We start from the raw sequence: 23660 nt of genomic DNA, 5'->3' as shown, positions 1-23660 counted from the left end.
CTGAAACCTAAAGATAACTTTAATACTTGGAACTTCTATCAATTATCAATTTCTCTTCTTATTGATAAAAACAATTTCCACTTAGGATTCTTAAGAGCATTTCTTTTTAATACAGCCAAATCCTACAGCAGTTTAGCATATATATTTACTAAAACTACAAGCAGTCTTTTAGCATATATATTTACTAAAACTACAAGCAGTCAGCCACCTTAGGTTCAAATTCTAGCTCTGCCTCTAACAAGCTATGTGATTCAGGACAAAATTTTCTTCTCTTTACCTCAGTTGCTGCATCTCCAACAAGGCAGTAAGAAACAAGACTGATATTCGGCTGGTACACACCAGCATAATCTGACAAAATGCTTATAGCCAACATCCATTCCGTTTGTTCTGCCAACAGTTCTCAGTGGTCAGTGCCTGTTCCATACTAGTTGTTACATACTTTGAATATTGCCCCAATAATTATGGTACCTACCTCATGTGACTGTCATGAGAATTAAAGGAGTTAATAAATATGAAGCACTTTGGAACATGTCTGGCACATGTAAGTGCTCAGTAATTGTCAGCTGTTACATTATCACTGGCCCCAATTAAATACCCATAATACATTAATCCCCAAGAGCAGTTCTATGTGTCACATTTTTTTGTAGCAAACAAACAGTTATAAGTCAAATCTAAAGCAAATTCATACATAAAAAAATTCATTTACACAGTTAAGTACATCCCCCAAATCATGATTTTTTTTTTTTTGGTACTTCACACTCACCAGCTTTTTGAAAGGAAATATATCATACATTATTCTACAATATTCCATGGAAGATTCTACTGAGCAAGTCCACAATGATTTAGATATGGGAGCTAGAGGGATGATTCCTTGGGTCCTATTCTTCACCAGCATATCAAACTCAACATGCTGTCTGCATGATTCTGCCATGTAAGGGCAGTGATCCACAACAAATACTGTTTTATGAGATTCAGAAAAAATCTTCATTTTGTTTTAACCTGTAAGGGGAAAAATATATTAGCCAAATATTTATATATAACATTTAATCTTAAATTATTTCTAATTAATGTGTCTTTTCCTCAAGAAGATTTGGTAGGGAACATGAACAATGTGTTCAAATCTGTCTAAGAAAGATTTAATGGGGTCATGACCAAAAATCAACTGCAACAATTCAAGGGTTCAAATCCTGGCCTCATAATAGGCTGTCACTCTTCCAGGCATAGGCAAAATTACAGTCCGTACCAACTTTTTTTTGCTTTTTGAATGAACTTACAACTGTCAGAAGAAAACATTTTTACCTATTGTATTTGATGCTCTCATATAATACCAAATATAATAAATAAGTAATACTCCTCAAGTACACTTCTGACGATCCTTGCTAATTGACATCAATCACATATAAAACCCCAAGCCAGCCTTTTTGGGCTTCCCTCCAAAAATAAACGTTTCTAGACTTCTGAAAAAGGATGGGGGGTCGGGGGGGGGAAGTTAACAGGAAAGAAGGGTGACAGCAGAAGGAAAGGCCAAAACATAATAAAAATTTCCTAAGATAACTGCATATCGGGTCTTCGAATTAGGATAAGGACCCCAAATTCACACTCTACCCCTTAGCTTTTGAAACACCACAGTAATTCACCATGTAGAACAGAAAAACTTAGTTGCTATTATCACACTGGTGGGAAGGAGGAACTTTGTAACTTTTTCTTATAAAAACAGCATATGGTACTTTCTTGCTTCGTTAATAAAATCTTACACCGAATAGATCAATCCATATTCGAAAAGCACATGGAAGGAAAAGCAAAAGTGTTCACCAAAACCAACTGACTTTTTAAGATCCAGCTATCTTCTTCCGAGGCTTTCAAACGCATCTCCCCTTCATGCAAAACCTCTTTGAGAAACCTAGACACACTTTGCTGGAGGGTGGGGGTGCTGGAAAGTACAAGGTGAGTGAATAGGGAAGATCTCAGGATTGAGGTTCGCTTACTTTCGTGCCCGGTCCTGCAGTGAAAACGAACAGAGGCTACAGACCACAGCCTCTCTGGAAAAGGCTGCTGGCTGGGCGGGGAGAGTCAGCGCACAGTCAGGAGTGTCTGGTACCACAGGCAAGGGACTAGGCTTTCCCCACTCATCTTTTAGCTCACCGGTCCTTTCCAGGTTTCCTAAATGCAGGAGCGCGCGCACACGCGCCAGCGCGCGCGCGCACACACACACGCGCACACTCGGGATCGCGCGTGCGCAAAGCGCTCTCCGACAGCCCCGCCAAGCTTCCCTTCCCCCTCGGAGGGCCAGATGCCCAAGTCGCCGAACAGGAAGAGGGCGGAGCCAAGGAGGAAAAAAAAAATGCCTCCACCCGTCAAGAATTTCTACCCGCTAATTTTCCCAATCACCATTGGGAAGAATGATCCGGGCGACCTGAGAGCCTCCCCTACAGCGAAGTTCCAACCACAGCACCGGCTAACCCAGCCACGGCTCCCTAAGCGTAGGGCCCACCCAGCACGTCTCCCTTTCTCCGTCTCTCCACCCAGGCCGGTTTCCCCGGGAAAAAATCGCGAGACTTTGCTAGACGTTGAGTGAAAGCCCAGGGAGTGGGTGAAGAGGGAGGGGCAGAGAAGAGCCCTGCCCCTACCTCGCGCAAGTCGGCGAGCGGTCGGCTCTGCCCCACGGTAACGCGTAGAAGGAAATCTCGCGAGGCTGGAGCTCTCCGGGAGCGCTGGTCGAAGGCGGGTGAGCGGATGTTTCCTCCAGCCGGTGATGGGGCTGAGCCCCGCCGGCTGCCAGCCGCCTCTCCGCTGCTTCTTCCCGGTTCTGCGTCTGCTCGCTGAAGAGGCTGAACAGGGGCGTGGAGTCTCTTCCCTTAAGTGCATAGTGTGCCGGCTGGCAGAGGCTTTGAGTCCCAGTTGCCACGGCTGACGGCTGCGAGGGACTGAGAGCCGAGTAAGTGGGACGGGAGCGGGTGTCGGCGAGTCAGAAGCTTCCTTCGCCCGGGCCGCTCCGCCGCCTTGCACCGCTCGAACTACCGCCGCCCCGCCCTAGCCGCTCCTTCTGCGGGCTCCCCGCACCTGGGAGCCGGACTTCCTGTCCCCGTCCTCAGCGCTCAGCTCCTCTTTCCGGAGCTGAGGTGCGGGAAGTTGAGTGATGAGAAGCCTTGGTCCTAAGCCCGTGGACACCCCTTCTGCATCTGTTTCTTTCTGCTTTACCCATCCGGGAGCTCCCCAGTGGGGGTGGGGGAGGAAAGAGGGACCCTTTTCAGTCTTCTGTTTACCTCTTTGCAGCATTTTGACACGGCTAACCATTCCCTCTTTCTTGAAACTGCCCTCCGTGGGGTATTACTCTTTCTGGTGTTCTTCCTGCCTTGCTTTCGTATCCCATCTCTGATAATGGCACCAATATTCGTCCTCCTATCCAAACTAGAAACCTAGGAATCACTATATCATTTCTTCTTTCACCAGAGTTATTGCAGTCCGTCTCCCTCCACCCCCCTCCACTGGTTTCCCCACCATGACCCTTCCATAGAGTTATTCTGAAATACATATGTTTGTGTCTCTCCTTTCCTTAAACTTTTTCAATAAACGTACTGATAGAATTAAGCCCTAATTGTTAAGCTCATCATTCAGGACCTTTTACAATCTGTCCCAATCCATGTTTGGTCTCATTTTGCTTCTCCCAATACTTTAATGTCCAGCCGTACCAGACTACTGGCTGTTTCCCCAAACATGCCATGCGTTTTAACAGCCCTGTGCTTTTGTATGTGCTGCACCAACTGTCTAGAAAGCTAACTGTATCTTCCGTGTTTTACTACCTATCAGTACCCAATTTATAATCATTGTCTTAGACTCCCCCAGGTGACATTGATAATACCACTTTGTTCCCAAAGCGCTTGGAACAGTTCTTCTGCAGTATTTATTAGGTTGTATTATTTGTTCACCTATCTGTCTCTCTTACCAATTTGAACTTGAGTCTGGCTGGAATCATGTCTTATTCATCTTTGAAACAGAAGCTAGTCCAATGCTTGGCACATAGCGAGCATTATTTATATATACATATGTGTACATATTTATAATGTAATAGTTATAAAGAATTCATCATAGGAGTTCATAGTCCCTTAAAAATCATAGAATTTTAGAGTCAGAAGTAACCTTGTATTTTAGCTTAAACCTGTTTTGAATATGAGGAACCCTGCACTCCTAATACTTTGTTGATTGAGATCATGTATCCTGGCAAACTAATATGCTTTTAAATGATTTTGTATTTTATTATACTGGTATCTGTTTATGTTTGAGAAGTAGTGGGATATTATGTGACAGAAATGTTTTAAAGTACAAACAGTACTTGGTGTATGTGCATTCATGTAACTCTTCACTGACTCCTTGTCCATAGGTTAGAAATAACTGGCTTAAATTAGGTTAGTTCCTTCTTGAATTGTCATAACTATTTGAACATATGTATGTGCAACTTATATTTAGCCACAATTCTAAGGGAACATGTTTACAACACTATTCTAAGGGAAGTTTTTAAAAAATCCTTTAGTGTTCTTCCAAATTCTGTTCTTTCCACCTTTAAAAATTCATTTTCTTCAGAAAGCTGCTTCATAAAGCACCAAATGTGTTCATTCCACCATTTTCAAGGACAGTGGAAGTTTTCTGTTCTCAAATACAATGATATGTCTGTATAAGATACCTATTTTTATATGTAATTTACATGCATTCTTTTTTGATCTAAGATTACATTTCTATGAAAGCCATATCTATGCCTTTTAATTTTTCTATTTCCATGTGTCAGTTAATGTTATCTACTAATTAATATTAGAAGCACCTGCCTGAGCAATAAAAAATTTTAAACTAGATTGTTGTCATTTAAAGACACATCTTTAATATATCAGTAGTCACCATATTTCTATGTAGGTCCAGCTATAGGATAGTGGATTTGCAGATAAAGGAAACAGAAGAGTGACTTGAATTTCTTTAAATTTGTCTTAACCAAAATCTAAAAGTGAACAGCTGGCAGTTGCTGTCTTGGGTGGGTGGTGGTTTATCGTTTATCAGCAGCAGAATGTTCTGAACCTTCTGCCAAGAGTCTGGCTGCAAATGTCTTTGGGTGGTAAAGTGGGCGAGAATTCAGAGAAAAACAAAAAAGTTGAATTCAGAGAAAAACAAAAAAATTTCACCTGTAAGTTGGGCCTACCTACAGAAAAAAATGTAAGTGTATTGTGGCTAGTTAGGACAGGCACTATAAAAATAGGTAGTAAATTCAGAAAACTCCTTTTTTACTGGAGTCTCTTTTTTAAAATTTGAAACTTGTTAGAGTTTGGAAAACAATCTTCCAGTCCACTTACTAGCCAAAAGAAAGGGGAGGGGGGGAACACAATGTTTTTTTAAAAAGATGGCAAAATGCATGTATATTATAAAATATTTTAAACTTTTCTGTGGTTTCACCCAGGAAATGAACGTGCAGATTCTTAAAAACTGTGTTACTGTTTTTCTGAAGTGCTGATAAAATTATGCTTTGAATTACCTGCTGTTTGTAATTCCTTTCCCTGAATAAATGTGTTTTTATAGTTACAGAACAAATTTTAAATGTAGTTCTTTTTGATAGTTGTATTCTGTTATGCAATCTAGAGAGAGAATGTTTTTGAAAGTGGATGTTAATTACAGTTTTTAAAAGCCTATCAGTAAACATTTATTGATCTTATGTGATGCCTTATTAAAAATGGTTGACAGATTTTTATTAGTTACATGGGAAATATTTGAAATTTTGTTATTAAACTTTTTTTTAATAACATTCCCTTTATTTTCTATGCCTGGCTTGAAATGAAAATATATCTTGGAAGTTTCATGTGTGGGCTAGGGTCAGGGAATTTGCTTTGTTTTCCACCAATGGAGATTGAAATGGTTTTTATATAGGTAAAAGCAAACAAGGCCCTGGGGATCCAGCTTGGCTCACGAATAGAACACTAAACTAGAGATCAGAAGTTCTATTTCTGGTACTAGCTTGGCACCTTGCTTGTTTTGTGATGCTGTCATTTGGCTCCTTATATTTGAAATCCCTTAGTCTATTTCCTCATTGGTAAAATGGAAATAACACTTGTCCTGTTTCCCAAATGACAATATGAGGTAATATTCCTTAAGTTCAGAAAGCTACCAAACGTTTGAGTTAATTAAAATTATTACCTAGCAGTTTGATTTTACTCTTGAGTACTCTCTAGATCCATTTGGACTGAATTAGGCTGGAGAGAAGGCTAAGAATAGGTAAAGCAATTTTGAAGAAGAAAACGTTGACTTGCAATATTACATAGCAAGAGTTTATTTTACAGCTACCTATATTACAGTTGAGGCAGGGTAGTAATCAAGTAGAGATAGATAGCCATTTTAATAGGGGTGTGGAGGATCTCATGGTTTTAATTGCATTTCTCTAATGACTAATAATGTTGAATGAACATCTTTTCACGTGATTATTTGCTATCCATATATCTTTTTGGTTAAAGTCTTTTGCTCATTTTGTAATTGGATTGTTTTCTCATTGTTAGTTTTGAGAGCTTTTTATGTATTCTAGATACAAGTCCTTTGTCAGATATGTGATTTGGAAGTATTTTCTCCAAGTCTTTAGCTTGTCATTTTATACTGTCTTTTAGCAGTGTCTTTCCCAGAGCAAAAGTTTGTTATTTTGATGAAGTCCAGTTTATCAAATTTTTCTTTTAAAAGTCACACTTTTGGTATCATGTCTAAAAGATCTTTACCTAATCCCTGGTCACAAAGATTTTCTCTCTCTCTTTTTTTTTTTTTTGGTTGCTGGCTGGTGGCTATGTTTTCTTCTACAAGAATTATCATTTTTAATTTTATGTTTAGATCTGTGGTCCATTTTCAGTTAATTTTTGTATAAAATGTGAGAATTATGTTGGGATTAATTTCCTGGCATGTATATGTCCAATTCTTCCACCACCAATTGTTGAAAAAATTAACTTTTCTCCTTGACTTGCCCCTGTACCTTTTCAAAGATCAATTAGCCATGTTTCTGTGAGCCTCTTTCTGGGCCTTCTGTTATATCTACATCAGTACCATGCTGTCTTGCTTGCTGTAGCTTTGTAGTATGTTTTAAAATTTGTTAGTGTGGTTTCTCCAACTTTGTTTTCAAAATTGTTTTGGCTATTCTGGTTTTTTTGCATTTCCATAGTAGTTTTAGAATTATCATGTCAATTTCTGCAAAAAATCCTGCTGGGGTTTTGATTGGAAATTGTATTAAATCTGTAGATCATTTGTGGAAAACTGAATTCTCTGCTTTGTTGAGTTTTCCTATTCATGAACACAGTATGTTTCTCCATTTATTTAGGTCCTCATTATTTTTTTTAATTAGTACTTTGTAGCTATCAGTATACGCATCTTCCATGTGTTCTGTTTCATTTATGCCCAAGAATTTTTTTTTTTTTAGCTATTGTAAAAGTGTGAGCTTTTTAAAAAATTCTGGTTTCCAGTTGTTCCTAGTATACAGAAAAGGATTGGTCCGGCCCGTGGCGCACTCGGGAGAGTGCAGTGCTTGGGAGCGCAGCGGCGCTCCCGCCGTGGGTTCGGATCCTATATAGGAATGGCCGGTGTGCTCAATGGCTGAGCGCGGTGCGGATGACACCACGCCAAGGGTTGCGATCCCCTTACCGGTCACAAAAAGACAAAAAAAAAAAAGGAAAGAAAAGGATTGATTCTTGTGCTTGTATCCTATGACATTGCTAAAATTTCTTATTAGTTCTCGCACTTGTTTTTTAGATTTTTTTAGGGATTTTCTACATAGACAACAATGTTGGCTCTGAGTAAGGGCAGTTTTATTTCTTCTTTTTTAATCTGTATGCCTTACTTTGCTTTTTCTAGCCTTACTGCACTGGTGTGTTGAACAGGAAGAGTAACTGGGGACATTGATGCCCTGTTCCTAATTTTGGTGGGAAAGCATTCATTCACCATTAAGTATGATGTTTACAGTAGGTTTTTTGGAAACGCCCTTTCAGTTTGAGGAAATCCTCTTCTAATCTTAGTTTACAGAAAATGTTTATTATGAAAGAATATTGAATTTTTTATTTTTGTTATGAAAGGGTATTTGGTATTATTATTATTAAATGTTTTATTTTTACTATAAGAGGATGTTGAATTTCTTCTAATGCACCAATTGATATAATCAAGTGGGTTTCTTTTTTGGTGGATTGCAGTGATTGATCTTTGAATATCAAGACAGGCTTGAATGCTGGGATAAACCCCACTTAGTCATGGTGTATTATTATTATATGTTGCCGGATTTGAGTTGTTAATATTTTCTTGAGGATTTTTGCATTTATGTTAGGTATAAATGAGGGATAGTGGTCTGTGGTTTTCTTTTTTTGTACTGTCTTTGATTTTGGTATCAGAGTAACTCTGGCATCATTTTATGAGTTTGGAAGTATTCCCTTTTCTTCTGTATTCTTCAAGAGATATTACTAATATCGGTGCTACATGTTTCTTCTTTAAATGTTAGAGTGTTGTAACACCACGGTCAAGGGTTTCAGATCCCCCCAAATAAACAAATGTTTGGTAGAATTGTCCATTGAAACCGTCTGGGTCTGGAGATTTTTTGCAGAAGATTTTTAACTACAGTGGTTATGGGACTATTATGGAATAGTTTTAAGACTTTAATAGTTATATAACTTCAAAAACTATAATTAATAGTTATAGGACTGTTAATAGTTATCTATTTCTTTTTGGGTGACTTTACGCAGTTTGTGGTTTTTGAAGAGTTGATCCATTTCACCTAAATTGTCCCGATTCATATGTATGGAATTTATTATTATATTCACTTATCCTTTAAATGAATTAGGGGTGTGCTGTGATATCCCTTCTTTCATTGCTGACATGGGTAGTTCATGTCTTCTCAGTTTTGGTCAGTTTTGCTGGAGGTTTTCCATCTTTATTAATCTTTTCAAAAACCTGGCTTTTGATTTCATTAGTCTTTCTCTGTTGCTTTCCTGTTTTCAATTTCACTGATTTCTGCTCTTACCTTTATTATTTCTTTGTATTTACTTTGGGTTTAATTTGCTTTTCTTTTCATAGTTTCTAAAGGTTGAGGCTTAGATAATTGATTTGGGATTTTTCTAATTTTTTAATAGAAGCATTTAATGCTATAAATTTTCTTCAAAGTACTATTTTACATACATGCCAAATTTTTTGATATCTTGAATTTTCATGTTTATTTAGATCAAAATATGTTTTAATTTCCAGAGAATTCCTTTTTGACTCATGGATTAGTTAGAAGTATGTTGACTTCCAAATGTTAGGAGATATTCTTGTTATCTCTCTGTTATTTATTTTACTTTAATTCCATTATGGTCAGAGAACATAATTTGTGTGATTGCAGTTCTTTTAAATTTATTGAGCTTTGTTCTGTGACCCAGGATGTGATCTGGGTGAATGTTCCACGTACGCTTAAAAATAATGTGTATTCTGCTGTTATTAGTTGTGGCATTTCATAAAGTATCAATCCAATTTACTTAGTTGATGGTATTGTTCATTTTGTTTATATCCTTGCTGATTTTCTGTGTACAAGTTCTATCATTACTGAGAAAGAAGTGTTGAAGTCTTCAGCAGTAAGTGTGGATATATCTATTTATCCTTTCAATTCTTTCAGTTTTTGCTTTGTATATTTTGAAGCTCTCTACTTAGGTTCTTATACATATAGGATTTGTATGTCTTCTTGGTGAGTTGGCCCTTTTATCATTATGTAATGCTTCTCTTTCCCTGATAATTTTCTTTTCTCTGAAATCTGTCAAATATTTATATAGCCATTCCAGCCCTTTTTTAAAAATGTAATGCTTTGGGCCGGCCCGTGGCTCACTCAGGAGAGTGTGGTCTGAGAACACCAAGGCCCCGGGTTCGGATCCCATATAGGGATGGCCGGTTTGCTCACTGGCTGAGCGTGGTGCTGACAACACCAAGCCAAGGGTTGAGATCCCCTTACCGGTCATCTTAAAAAAAAAAAAAAAAAAAGTAATGCCTTTACTGACATATATAATTCACAGACCACACTATTATCCCATTTAAAGTGTACAATTTGATGGTTTTTAATATATTCAGAGTTGTGCAACCGTCATCAAAACCCAGAACATTTTTATCACCCCAAGAAGAAACCATATGCCCATTAACAGTCACTTCCCATCCCCCTTCCCTTCCCAACCTCCCACCCCACCCCACCCCTAGATATCCACTAATCTATTTTCAGCCTCTATGGATTTGCCTCTTTAGGACATTTTATATCAATGAATCATACAATATATGATCTTTCATGATTGGCTTCTTTCACTTAGCATAATTTTTTCAATTTTCACCCATGTTTTAGCATGTCAGGACATCATCCCCCCTCCCCCTCCTTTTTTTTTTTTTTGCCAAATATTCCACTGTATGCATATACTACAGTTTATTTACCTGTTCATCAGTTGATGGATGTTTAGGTTAATTCTACTTTTTGGCCATTATGAATAATGTTACTATGAACATTCATGTACAATTTTTCCATGGGCATGTTTTCATTTTCTTAGTGTATACCTACAGGTGGAGTTGCTGGATCACCTGGCTAACCTTTTGAGGAACTGCCAGACTGTTTTCCAAAGTAGCTGTACCATTTTACATTCCCATCAGCAGTTTATGAGGGTTTCAAATTCTCTATATCCTAGCCAATATTTATTATCTTTTTATTATAGCCATCGTAGTCAGTATGTCTCATTGTGGTTTTGAATTGCATTTCCCTGATGGCTAATTATGTTGAGCATGTTTTCATGTGCTTATTAGCACGCTGCCTTTCTTTCAATTAGTATTTGTATAGTTTATCTTTTTTCCATCCTTTTATACCTATATCATATTTGAAGAGAGTTTTGTATAGACAACATATAGTTGGGTCTTCTTTAATTATTTCTAATAAACTAACTTGATCAGTGTATTTAGAAAATTTATATTTAGTGTAATTATTATTATGCTTGGATTAGGTCTGCCATCTTATTGTTTTCTGTTTGTTTCCTCAGTATTTTGTCCCTTTGTTTCTCCTTTTCTCCTTCTTTTGGATTATTGAAGGTTTTCTAATTCATTTTAATTCTTCTATTGTGGTTTTGACTATTATCTCTGTAAGGTTTTTTAGAGAATTCTCTAGGAATTACAATATATGGAATTTTTTTAACAATCTACTTACAATTGATATTTTACAACTTCAAATGAAATGTAGAAACCTTCTCACTACATAAGCCCCTCCTTCCTCTTTTATATTGTAGTTAATATAATACCTCAACATAAATTTAAAATCCCATCAGACAAAAGTTATAATTCTTGTCTTCAAACATCAGACATGTTAAAGAACTAAAGAGGAGAATATTACCTAGACGTTTACAATTTCTGTTCCTCCTTCATTCCTGATGCTCTAAGTTTTCTTCTGATATCATTTTGCTTCTATCTGAAGAATTTCCTTTAGAACAAGTCTACTAAAAATGAATTCTTATTTTCTCCATCTGAGAATAATTTTCATTTCACCTTCATGTATGAAGAATGTTTTTGCTGGATGCAGAATGTCTGGTTGACAGTTCTGTTCTTTCAGCACTTTAAAAGTGTTCCACTTTCTGTTGCCCTTCATTTCTGATAAGAAATCTGCAGTCATTCAAATTGTTAGTCTTCTATAAATAATGTATCATTTTTCTCTGGATGCTTTCTAGATTCTCTTCGTCTTTAGTTTTCAGAAATTTGATTATAATATGTTTGACATTAGAACTCCTTGGACTTATTCTGCATAGGGTTTCCTGAGGACTGGGAATGATGAAGACAGGAAGATTTCTGAGAAAGAAGCAAAGTGTTACATAATTTAAATTCATGAATTGCAACTGTTCCAGTTAAATATGTTTTTATGTTATTGAACTGACAAGTTAGAATGTCCTTGGTAGAAAACACAAAATATAATAGTATCTCAGCCATTATGAATATTGTGGCTTTTCAACTGGGGACTCTTTCAACCCATCCATAGCATAAACATAGTATTACCAGTATATTACTATTATATTTAAGAATATTACATATTTGTAAACCATAGAGAGAGGCAATTCTATTAAATTTGCTTTGAGCTGTTCAGAAGTCCTTTAGGACTGTTTTTCTTTTTTTAATTTTTTTAATTAGTTATGAATATTCGTGAATACAAAGCTGATTGTCACCCCTCGTGCCCAAGATGTGAAGGCCGGATTCATACTGGCAGCATGCCCATTACCACAAATTAGGAATGGTTTTAATCCTTACTTCACCTTCAGAATTTTTCCAGGTTAATTTATTTCCAAATGAGACATGAACTGGGACATATCCTCTGCTATCCAAGGTAAATTTTCCCGTCCACGTTTAATATTGTGGCCAATTTTTTCCGATTGGAGTGAGATGTTTCATGAAGTTTTTAGTGTCTATTTGAGGTTTTATCTGGTGCTGTTGGGTGGCCATTCTGATTACATCAGCTTTTATCCTCATGGATCCTACAACTTGATCATCCCTTGTTTCTTTTGAAATTTGACAGGCCAGATTTTGTGTATTTATGATGGAATCTTTTAACTTCTCCATGAATTTGTTATTATTTTATTGTTGTTTTATATTAGAACGTTGCATAAGGACTTTTAGTCAAAGCAATACGTTTATAGTAATGACCTTTAAAGTATTTCTATAGTATCTACAGTATAAATACTACCTTGCATAATATCTTCTTACTGTGTCTCTACTTTTATGATAGCAATTATGTTAAGTAGTATCCATCCATCAAGTAGTTTAATGTATTTGTTGTTTTTTAAAGGATATCTGAGGAACCTCTTTTCTTTGCAGCATTTCCAAGAAATGGATTATTCTAAAACCATACTAGCTATTAGTGTATGTATTTACTTTTATTTTAGCAAGTTGCTCTGTCTTAAAGGACCACAGTTAAGTCATTTCATCAATTTGGCTTCTGGTAAGAAATTGAATTTTATCAGAGTGACTGAAGTACCTATTATATCAAGTCTGGTATTGTCACTTTTTATTTTTGATATAAAACCCATTAACAAACAGTAAGGTCAGAAATTTGGTACTAGAGAGTTCAAAAGTTTTGTTTGGGGCTTAGATATTTCTTGAATTATGGAAACATCATGAGATTTTCTCTCATTAGGCAAGGGTTGATGGATTAAGAATGTTATACCAGTGGATGGCTATATTAAAAGGAGAAAGTAACAATATTTCATAATTACTCAACTGGTAGAAAATTTGGTGTGGTTTCCTTTAGCAATAGGGATTTACTATGTGTGGGAACATTAGGTTTAAAGGCCTAATATAAGCTCTGAAGATGCATTGACTAATTTAGTTGACATCTGTTATTGCTTTGAGACACAGATGCTAAGCCTTAGCTATTGAATTAAGGTATAAGATTTGATAGGCACTAGGTTTTTGGTTCCATGTTGTGAGTTAATACTCCCAGAACACCGTGTAACGTTTTCATGCTCTAAAAGGAAAAATTTGCAATTATTTAAGGAGATTCCATCTATAGTCAGGACTCTGCTCCAAGGAATCTATGTCCATGGATTCTTTTGTCCAGAGGATTTTTTTTTTTTGCAGCTTCTTGAATTATACACAGTATAGGTATTGTCATATCTAGATCAGCTGTCATCTGCTGCTATGTAGGAACTTTAGTACATTTTATTTGGAAACAGATCCTGTCTATTTGTAGGTATTGTGTTTCAGCACATAAAGAATTCTTCTGATAGTGGCCTCAACAATATCATTTACAGATTGGAACCTAGGACCGCTAGTGATTCCTACTACTTGACTTCTATTAAACCAGTGTAACTTTATTTTATCTCAAGTCTTTTACAGTTTACTCTATACTTTCAAATTTGTCTTTTATTATTTTCTTTTGACATCTGTTACAACCAGTTGTTTTTATTTTAAGATTATTTTTTCTCGGTTTTTTTTTTTTTTTCCTTGTTTGGTTGGGTTTTTTTACTTTTTACAAGTCAACCTCTCCCCCCCACCCCCTCCCCATTTTCTTCTTTTTTGGGAGTTTTTTTTGTTTTTACAGACAACTTTAAAATTTTCCTCTGATGTATCTGATATTCTATAGTAGTGGAATTGGTGGGAGAAATAGTGACCCCCTTGTAAATAAGAAAGCTGTATTATTGCCCATCTACAATTTTAGATGATGCCCCTTGGAAGTTTAGGGGAAGGATAGGGCATTGTCGGGTGATAACGTCTCCCTCAGAGCAGCATCTTTGGATAGATTTTGGATAGCTGTCCTTTTGTGTTTTAGCCAGTGTGAGACATTGGTTCCTTTACTGGCCCTTTTGCTTGTCGTTTTTTCAAGTACCGTCATCAGAATCTCCCAAATCTTAGAAGACAAATCTTTTGGTGGTTTTATCTGGAGAGAAAGAAATTGTATTAATTTCCAGCTTGTTTAACTTCTTAAAGCTCTTTGGAAATGTCTAATCATATATTGGATATTTTCTAGATTGGCAGTTTACGTTTTAATTTACTTTGATTAAATCCTTTTATTCTGGTTTGAACCTATTTATAATCACAGGACAATATGCCCTTTGCTTCAGCTGTTGCGTATAACCAAGAATACTACTATGAAGTCTATTTTCACCTTTATTTCATTTACAATTTTTAATCTTTGTTAAATACAATCTTAGGTGAAAGTCTTCTGAAATTGCCTAATGTCGTGTTGTGTTGGTTTTTTTAAAAATTATTTTATACGATTGGGTTATTTAAATCTTCTCTTTTCTACCTTGCTTTGTTTTTCTGTACCTGAAGGGATAGCAGTTAATTAAACCAGGTAGTACAGATCTGTAGTCTAGGGTAGCAGTATTTAACACAGTCCTGAATTCTATAGCAAATTTCTGTCTTCCTAAAGTTAATGAAAATCCTTAAGTATAGCCCTTGACTTGGAACTATACCAGAGTTTCAATTTAGCTTCTGTAGGCCTGGCTTCTGGCCTAGTAATTTTATAGTATGATTTTATTTTTTGAGAAAACCCTGAAGAAAGGGTGGCTTATATAGAAGTTTAGGTAAAACTTAGAAAGAAAGAAAAATTCAAGGAGGGTAGAGACTTTTAAATTAAAATTTTGTTTGTGGTCTCTGTATACCACTTCACATAGCTGCCTATTGACTATTTCATGTTTTGTCTCCTAATTTTGTTAGCTTCTATTAAACATATTACTTATTGATTTTAACATATCAGAAGTTTCTCATAATGGCCAGTGTTGTTCTAAGTCAAAACTTTACTAAGGCAAGTGCAAGAGCTGGGATTATAATGCTTTCTATAAGATGAAGAAGTTCCTCCAAGAGGAGGTTGAGACTTGACATAACATGACACATAGAGACCACTTTGGCTGGTCAATAGTATGTGTTTGTGAAGAGTATCTTAGATCATCTGACCAAGTAGAGGCTAGGAAGGGCTCTTACTGTCAAAGACCTGGCAATTGTTGACCCCAGAATACAGACCAGTGAACAAAGTGACCTTTCTCAACAATGAGGAGATAGGGAGTACCCTCAAAGGGCACAATTTCTAAACAATATGACATTGTATTCATTTGATATGTACTTTTTTCCTATCATAAATTCAGGATGTTTTAGATACATTCTAGTTATGAGTGCAAATCATTTATGTGTGTTCTAATTTTTTTGAAATATAAATTCAGTTTCAGGCCTGTGCCATCCTAACAGAAGCAAAACCACAAGGTGTTCTGAGATGTGTTTTTCTCCCTAGACAATGAACAATCCTGTAGCAAATGTAGCTTAAGATGCATATTTACGTTAACATGAAACTAAAATAAAGTGATATACTGCAATGGATTGAATGGCCCCTCAAAGTCATTGAAACTTAATCCCCATTGTAACTATTGAGGGTGGAAAATCCCATTATGACAATTAAAAAGTGGGGCCTTGAAGAGGTGATTAGATTGTAAGGACCATGCCCTAGTTGATGTCCTTTAAAAGGAGAGCAAGTGAGAGTCTCTCTCTCTTTGCTCTGCCATTCTGCCATGTGAGGCCCCTGCATTACTGCCAAGGAAGACCCTCACCAGATGTGTTCACTGGACTTTGGACTTCTCACTGTCCGAAACTATAAGCAGTAAATTTCGTTTTCTTACAAAGTACCCAGTTCCAGGTGTTTTGTTATAAGCAACAGAGACGGACTACATATGCTGGCTTTATGTTGAGTCTTGATTTTAATTTTAGTTATAGGTATTCCTTTAGAAATGAGTTGCACAATTGAGAAGGCACTTGCTGATGCTAAAGCTCTTGTTGAAAGATTGAGAGATCACGATGATGCAGCAGAATCTCTGATTGAACAAACCACAGCTCTCAACAAGCGGGTAGAAGCCATGAAGCAGGTTTGATTTGTCTTTCTTTTTGATTCCATTTAACAAAGCAGTCATTGACATTTATGTATTATTTGAATCATAAACTGCTGCTTAATTAGTATCTAATTTTTTTAAATGTTCTTTAAAATTTTGAAGTCACTTGACCTGTATGTTTCAGTTTACTATAGACCAGGATATTATTTTGTCATGTTCAGGTGACGTGGGGGGCCGGTTCTAAAACCTGTAGATGTTGAACACTTATTTTTTCTGACATTTAAGTGTAAAAAATGAATTTGTTATGTCTTGCTACATTCGACAAAAACCAGATAATAACTTTTGTTGACACACATTTTGCTCTGTTATATAATATAGAAATGTTTATATTTTTCTTCATGGAAGTTCTTAGGTGATTCTATTTAACAACAAAATAGTCTCTGAAAACGATTCATGGCAATATCTGGTTTACACCTCATACAGTTATTGCATTCATATTTGCCACCTTTTTTTCATTAATGCTGCCAATTGAAGAAATTGAAAGGGATTTCACTTCTTGCTATCCTTAGTGTTGTATAACAGAATCTTTCAGTGGGCAATGGAGTTTAGCTACCATTTTAAACCCTCCTCTGATGAAAATTTTCAGTTCCTTTAAAATCTGTGTTATTATGGTGGAAATCAGAGGTGAGGAATGTATATTCACAGCCAGCTCTTTTGAAACTCATCCATTTTGTAAAAGGAAGCAACCTGGGATAATGCTTTTAACAAAACTACGGGAAATAATAGAACAAGTTTACTTATTTTGTTTTGCATCTATGTTGCCCTGAGCAAATTACCTGCCTTGCTAACTGTCCAGCTTGACACAGGCATTACAGTGAACATATACCTAGTATTGAGTTGTTAAAAAAAAAAAAAAAAAAAAAATTTGACATCTGAATTTCAGAATTAGTGTCTTGTAAGAATGCATTGAAAATGAATGAGTGAAATTTTAAAGTTGGATTTTCATTTTTCTTTAAATGCAAAATCTTTTTGCATTTATTTTGCACATGTTGTATTATTATTATTGAGGTGTAATTTACATACCATAAAATTCACTCTTTTGAAGAGTACAGTTCATTGGATTTTAGTATATTTACAGGTGTACAACCATAACCACTATCTAATTCCAGAACATTTTCATCAACCCAAAACCCCATATCCATTAGCACTCTCTCCCTAACTTTCCCTTCCCCCAGCCCCTGGCAACCACTAATCTTTCTTTCTCTGTGGATTTGCCTGTTCTGGATATTTCATATGAATGGAATGATACAATATGTAGCTTTTTGTGGATGACTTCTTAACATAGTACTTTTAAGATTCATCTGTGTTGTAGCATATATCAGTACTTCATTTCTTTCTCTTTTTTCCAAAATATTTTAACATTTATTTGTACATGTTTGTGGGGTACAGTGTGTTGTTTCAATACATGCATGCACTGCACAATGATTCACTTAGAGTAGATAGCATAGTTTCGTACCCATTAGTCGATCATTTTTCCTCCTCCTGCCCCCCACCCTCTGGTAACCATTATTCCTTAGTACTTCATTCCTGTGTATTGCTGAGAAATATTGCATTGTAAGGGTACAGCACATTGTGTTTATCCATTCATCAGTTAGTGGACATTTGGATTGATCTACTTTTTGGCTATTATGAATAATGCTACTATGAATATTTCTATACAAGTTTCTGTGTGGACATATGTTTTCATTTCTCTTGCATATATACCTAGGAATGGAACAGATGGGTCATATAATAACTCTGTGTCTAACTTGAGGTTCTGCCAGGTTGTTTCCCAAAGCTACTATATCATTTTGCATTCCCATCAACAATGTACAAAAGTTGGAATCTTTTCACATTCTCTCCAACACTTGTTATTGTCTGTCTTTTTTATTCTAATCGTCCTAGTGATTGTGAAGTGGTATCTATCTCACTGTTGCATTGAATTGCTTTTCCCTAATGACTGATGTTAAGCATCTTTTCATGTGCTTATTGCCCATTTGTGTATCTTCTTTAGAGAAATGCCTATTTAAATCCTTTGCCCATTTTTTAATTGGGTTTTTTACTTCTATTGTTGATTTGTAAGAGTTCTTTATATATTCTGGATACTAAATTCCTACCAGATTGATTATTTATAAATCCTATATGTTTATGTATATATATATATATTTTTTTTTTCCAAGTATTTTTCCCCCACATGTTCATTTTTAATCTTTTCTTTAGTATCAGGAAGAAATTCAAGAACTTAATGAAGTCGCAAGACATCGGCCACGGTCCACATTAGTTATGGGAATCCAGCAAGAAAACAGACAAATTAGAGAATTGCAACAAGAGAACAAAGGCAAGATATTTTATCATTATGAATAGCAAATCAAAAGAGAACTATTTAATGTGCAATTGTACTATGGATTTGGGACCAATTAATATTTTCAAAAATGGGAAAACAGCAAACTAAAGATACTTTCTGACATTAATTCCATTTCTAGTTCATATGCTTAAATTATATTTATTGCTCTTTATCCTGTCCAGTATCTGAATGTCTGCTTTACTTGGTGTCATCTTAGAGTCTTTCTCTCTGGTTTGCACCATTGTTCTCACCTATGGAATAATTCATCTTCGTTCTCTGCAGTCCCACTGCTTTGGCCTCCACTGTTTTGGCCCCGAGTTTAGGTGTCCATAGTCTCTTGCCTGAACTGTCCTAACTGGTCTCCCTGATTCCGGTCTCTTTTCCCCTTCTAATCCATCTTCAACACAAGTATCAGATTGATATTTTTAAAAAATCAAACTGATTATTCTTTTGCTTAAGGACTTTCATTTTATCCTTATTTCCTTATACAAGGACCTTCTAAGTCAATTCCTGGGTTTCTTTTCTTTCTACTTTCCATAACTCTCTTCTCCCCGAACCCTTTGTTCTTGCCATCTCAAACGACTTCCTAAACACGTCATCCACTTTCATGCCTTCCTGCTTAGAATGCTATTCCTTCATATTTCAAGTGAAGGAAGTAAAGTTTATCTCAATACTATACTTCTGTGAAGCTTTCGCCAGTTTTTCCCCCACAAACTTCTCTTAAATATATTTGAGTAGCACTCCACTAAGCACTTACCACATACTTGTTTTCTCTACCGGACTGTGAGCTCTATGGCCTTTTGGTATTTTTAATATAGAGATATAGCATTGTCTATAATTTAGTTGCTGTTCAGTAAATGTTTGCTGAAATGATTCTCAATAAATAAGTTCCAAATGGTCATTTAAAAAACTAATAAGGGATTTCATTTGGTGTTCTTTACTGTTGTATAGCTAGACTTGTGCATCATGTTTTACCCTGTTTATCAATTGCTTTTGATAAATGGTATGTAGAAGAGAATATTTTGTGTACCTTTAATTCACTGTTGAATAAAATACACTGTTATTCTTGATAGAACTGCGTACATCCCTGGAAGAACATCAGTCCGCCTTGGAACTTATAATGAGCAAATATCGAGAACAGATGTTTAGATTGCTAATGGCGAGCAAAAAAGATGATCCGGGTATAATAATGAAGTTAAAAGAGCAGCACTCCAAGGTAATTCATTCTGTAATTGTGACATGGAAAAGAGGGATGATTGGTTGACTTGTGTTCAGATAAAAAATAAATAAACACAGACACAGGTTATGTAGTAACGCTATTTTAACATGATACTGGATACTTTATCTTTTTAATTGATATTTTCTGCTTTTCCTTGTTTTTTATTTCTTGTTTGTTATATCATTTTCTGTTTGATTTACTCTTCTAACTCTCGTTGTTCACTAGTAACTTTAATATATGTATTCAAAAATAAACTTTATTTTTAGAAATGAAGGTAAGTCTTCAAAATTATTTTTGTAAGGTTATCTGCTTTTAAGGTATATTCTAATTTGCGTATTGACATCTGTTGCAAAAACAAAAATTGAAATGCTGAAATCTTTTTCTTTTTTAATTCTGAAAGCAGCTAAATGTACCTTTGTTTTCCTTAAGACTATTTTCTGAATGAGGCTAATTCATCCAGACTATAAATGATCCTGATTATAATGGAAAAAGCATGAAGTTGGGGAGAGGAAAAGAACCAACATATTAAAATTTTACTGCTCCCCCAGTATTGCATGCCAGTTGACATCATTTTTAGAGATAAAGCTGAAGTGGTTAGAAAATAGTGTTTTTCCTGCTGTTCATCGTGTCGTCTTCCCTGTCTGTTCCCTTTGCTATGACCCTGTATTTGCTAGCAATTGCTATGAAAACAAGTAGAATAATCTCCTCCCATTTACATTTTATTTTAAATTGTAGTTTAACTGCTGGTGTGAAATAAAATATTGGACTAGATTGTGATAACTATGCCATATCTGTACTGGATAATGGTGAACTAACTATTATTAGTTATTACTAATATTATTTAAGAAATATTGATTGTTATAAGACATTGTTTTGTCTTTCTCAATTAGGAAACACATTTTAGATTATTTAAAATATTACTTCCATTTTGGTGCTTGTAGGCATTTTTAAATTATTATTAATTCTGTTAGAATTAAATACCTAGAAAATAGCTCTTTGTGTGACAACTTTACATATCAGGGAACTTAATGATAGGGACCTCATGTGTCAGCTAGTAAAATAATAAATTTGTGCTTTTGTGTTTAATATTATCTAGTTATGCTATTCATCTCCTAACCAAATGGAAATCCTTGGATATTTAAGTGGTAACCTTTTGAACATAAAATGTATCTATTGCTAATGAAACCATTATAAAATCATTTAAATTTGAATATATAACTAAGATTGTTTTTTTAAAGGTACAAAGAGGAATTGACTTAAAATTATTGGTAAGATAAATGTAATCTTGAGAAATCCCCAAACGCCCTTATGTTTTATAACCTAAAATATAAAATTTTGAAGGTCTAAAGAGAAGAATACCATGACAAAAAAGTGCTTAGAATATGATACTGCAGCTTGCTGGTCCCATCTGGTAGCAACTATGATGGAAGCAAGAGTTTTCTTAAACACTAGATTTTATCATCACCAAGCTGGTTATTAATTAGAAACGTTAAGCATTTCCTAGGATAGCCGTAAACTGCCCATTTTCATCATGTAGATTGAATTCTTATCTAAGTGCTGATCCTTACCTTCCATAAAATGACTATTCAGCTACTTGTTATTAATTCTAACTAATACATATCAATGTTTGTGATTTTGATTTTTCCCAAAAAGGAGACACTTCAACTCAGTTAAACAAATATTTATTAACATTTGCACTGGATTAGTTATTATGGGCAATAATAAGATGAATGAGAGGAATAAGTTAGATACTCTACCATACGAGCTTGCAGTGTAATGGAGATACAGACACAGACATATAACTAATATAAGGTAGGGTATGATGAATCCTAAAATAGGGATATGAATTGTTACTGGAGTACTAGAGGGAGCAATATTAGTTTTCATGAGGAGAATCTGGAATAAGTGTCAAGGAAGGGAAAAAAAATTCATCTAAATCTAGCTATGAATTAATTGCAAGGGATGAAGAGGGGCAGTCAACAAACAGAACTAGGTGAGCAGAGAAACTTGTATGATAAAAGTGCAAAAGTGTAGGATTCTGGGATGTGTTTAGGTACTAGTACTCTGATATGCCTAAACAACAATAATTTTGTAATGCTTTTAGGGGTGACAGATAGAGTTACACATAGCAACATTTTGGAGTTAGAGACCCTTTTGAGACTATTGTAATACAGAATTTTGCCCTAACCCAGAAGTTTTTGAACACACATTTAAAAATCAATAGGAAGTTTGAGAACTCAGTTTCCAAATACTCATTTTTACATTATTTTTGAACAGATGCCTTTTTGGAAATCTTAAAAAAACAAACATTTCAAACAGTTGGCTAACACGCATGAACTAACACTCATTCAGTTTTTAAATTACGGATAATATCCGTATTAACATTATAATGACTCTATACTACAGATTGACATGGTACATCGTAACAACTCCGAAGGATTCTTCTTTGATGCATCTCGACACATCCTTGAAGCACCTCAACATGGACTGGAGAGGAGGCACTTGGAAGCAAATCATAATGTACATTACACTAAATAAAACACTCAACTTTGGGGGTGTGGATGGAAGGGGGGCTCCATTTAAAGTTTTTTCAAATTGAGTTTTCCTCCCTGATCAGATCAGCAAATAAATGAAATTGATTAAAAGAATGTTCTGCTGTTAGTGGCTATACTATTCAGGGTAGAAACTTTAAATCTGTTATTAATTCTGTATATTGTATCATATACAGCCTGTTAGGTGATTCTAACTTTTAAGGGTTATTTAGCCAAGCTTTCCATTTATTTGCTATTGTTGGCTCTTGCTGCAATTTTTGTTGCTGCAAAGCCATCATTCTGTTTCTGGACATCAAAGATATTTTCTTGGCATCAATTTTAACCTGATTTTTAAAAAATTTTGGTCCAACTATTAAATGAAATGTTTTAAATGAAAATTCAGAGTTTTGATAGTTTATAGTTCTTTAGCTTGAGTTCACAAATAAAATGCCTTTGTTCAGTTGTTATGGTTAAGTATAATAGTGCTCTCTCCATTGTGTCTTAACTGTTCTTTTGGTTTTTTGTGGTTTTTTTTTTAACTCAGATGTGGCAGGTCTTTATTGTGTAAAGTAGAGATAAACCAAGACAAAAAGAAATGAAGGGTATTTCAAGACAGTTCAAGGATATGTTGTTGACGCTTCTTGCCTTCAAGACAGTTTTAAAAGCACAGGTCTTGCCTTTTGTGCCCATTAAAAGATCTATGATACTTCTCTAAAGATTTTATAGTTAATAAGTGACCCATTCACTGGGCCTATAAAAATACTGTTCTATTTGAAGTACTGGGTTTTTTCTTGTGATGATCTTGCTAGAACAGACTCTGTCTTGAAAAAAATTGGTATAATCTTGTTTCTTCCATTTTAAAGGCAAAGAATTAATTGCTTCCTATGTAGTTTTTTAACCTAGGTCAGTGCTGTTTCATAAATTGAGAAAGCTGTTGATATTCAAAATTTTTACTCATTACCGTTATTCAGTTTGCTGCTGCAATTATGTGTACTTACTTGCTTTTAAATATTATGCTCCCTTTACTGTGGGAAGGATTTTAATGATTTTTTAACTGTTGCATAATATGACAAATATTTGTCTTGACGTCATTCTTGCTACCATAAGCTAATCCAGGGGTGTCCAATAGAATTTTCTGAAATGATGGAAATGTTCTTTATCTGTGCTGTTCAGTATGGAAGACACTAGTCATA

The 23660-nt window shown here is 35.4% G+C and overlaps 2 protein-coding genes across 7 annotated transcripts in view; one reads left to right on the top strand and one right to left on the bottom strand.

The window, feature by feature from the left end:
- The window catches only part of INTS13 (integrator complex subunit 13), a 30498-nt gene extending 27791 nt beyond the window's left edge, over positions 1–2707 (bottom strand). The window contains exons 1-2 of one of the 3 annotated variants that reach the window (XM_063074785.1): positions 2628–2707; positions 764–999 (exon numbers count right to left, since the gene is read on the bottom strand). In XM_063074785.1, coding sequence (XP_062930855.1) covers positions 764–988 — 225 coding nt within the window. In that variant the 5' untranslated portion in view covers positions 989–999; positions 2628–2707. Of the gene's footprint in view, positions 1–763; positions 1000–1985; positions 2528–2627 lie in introns of those variants that run through there. The other 2 variants (XM_063074784.1, XM_063074786.1) reach the window with 2 other exon arrangements.
- Positions 2653–23660, top strand: part of FGFR1OP2 (FGFR1 oncogene partner 2) — a 50835-nt gene continuing 29827 nt past the window's right edge. Inside the window, exons 1-5 of one of the 4 annotated variants that reach the window (XM_063074789.1) lie at positions 2653–2935; positions 16216–16370; positions 18594–18711; positions 19791–19933; positions 22343–22456. In XM_063074789.1, coding sequence (XP_062930859.1) covers positions 16236–16370; positions 18594–18711; positions 19791–19933; positions 22343–22456 — 510 coding nt within the window. In that variant the 5' untranslated portion in view covers positions 2653–2935; positions 16216–16235. The remainder of the gene's footprint in view (positions 2936–16215; positions 16371–18593; positions 18712–19790; positions 19934–22342; positions 22457–23660) is intronic. The other 3 variants (XM_063074791.1, XM_063074788.1, XM_063074790.1) reach the window with 3 other exon arrangements.

Source organism: Cynocephalus volans, chromosome 12 (assembly GCF_027409185.1).
Source record: "Cynocephalus volans isolate mCynVol1 chromosome 12, mCynVol1.pri, whole genome shotgun sequence".
NCBI classification, from domain to species: domain Eukaryota; kingdom Metazoa; phylum Chordata; class Mammalia; order Dermoptera; family Cynocephalidae; genus Cynocephalus; species Cynocephalus volans.
This window is presented reverse-complemented; position numbering and strand designations above follow the sequence as displayed.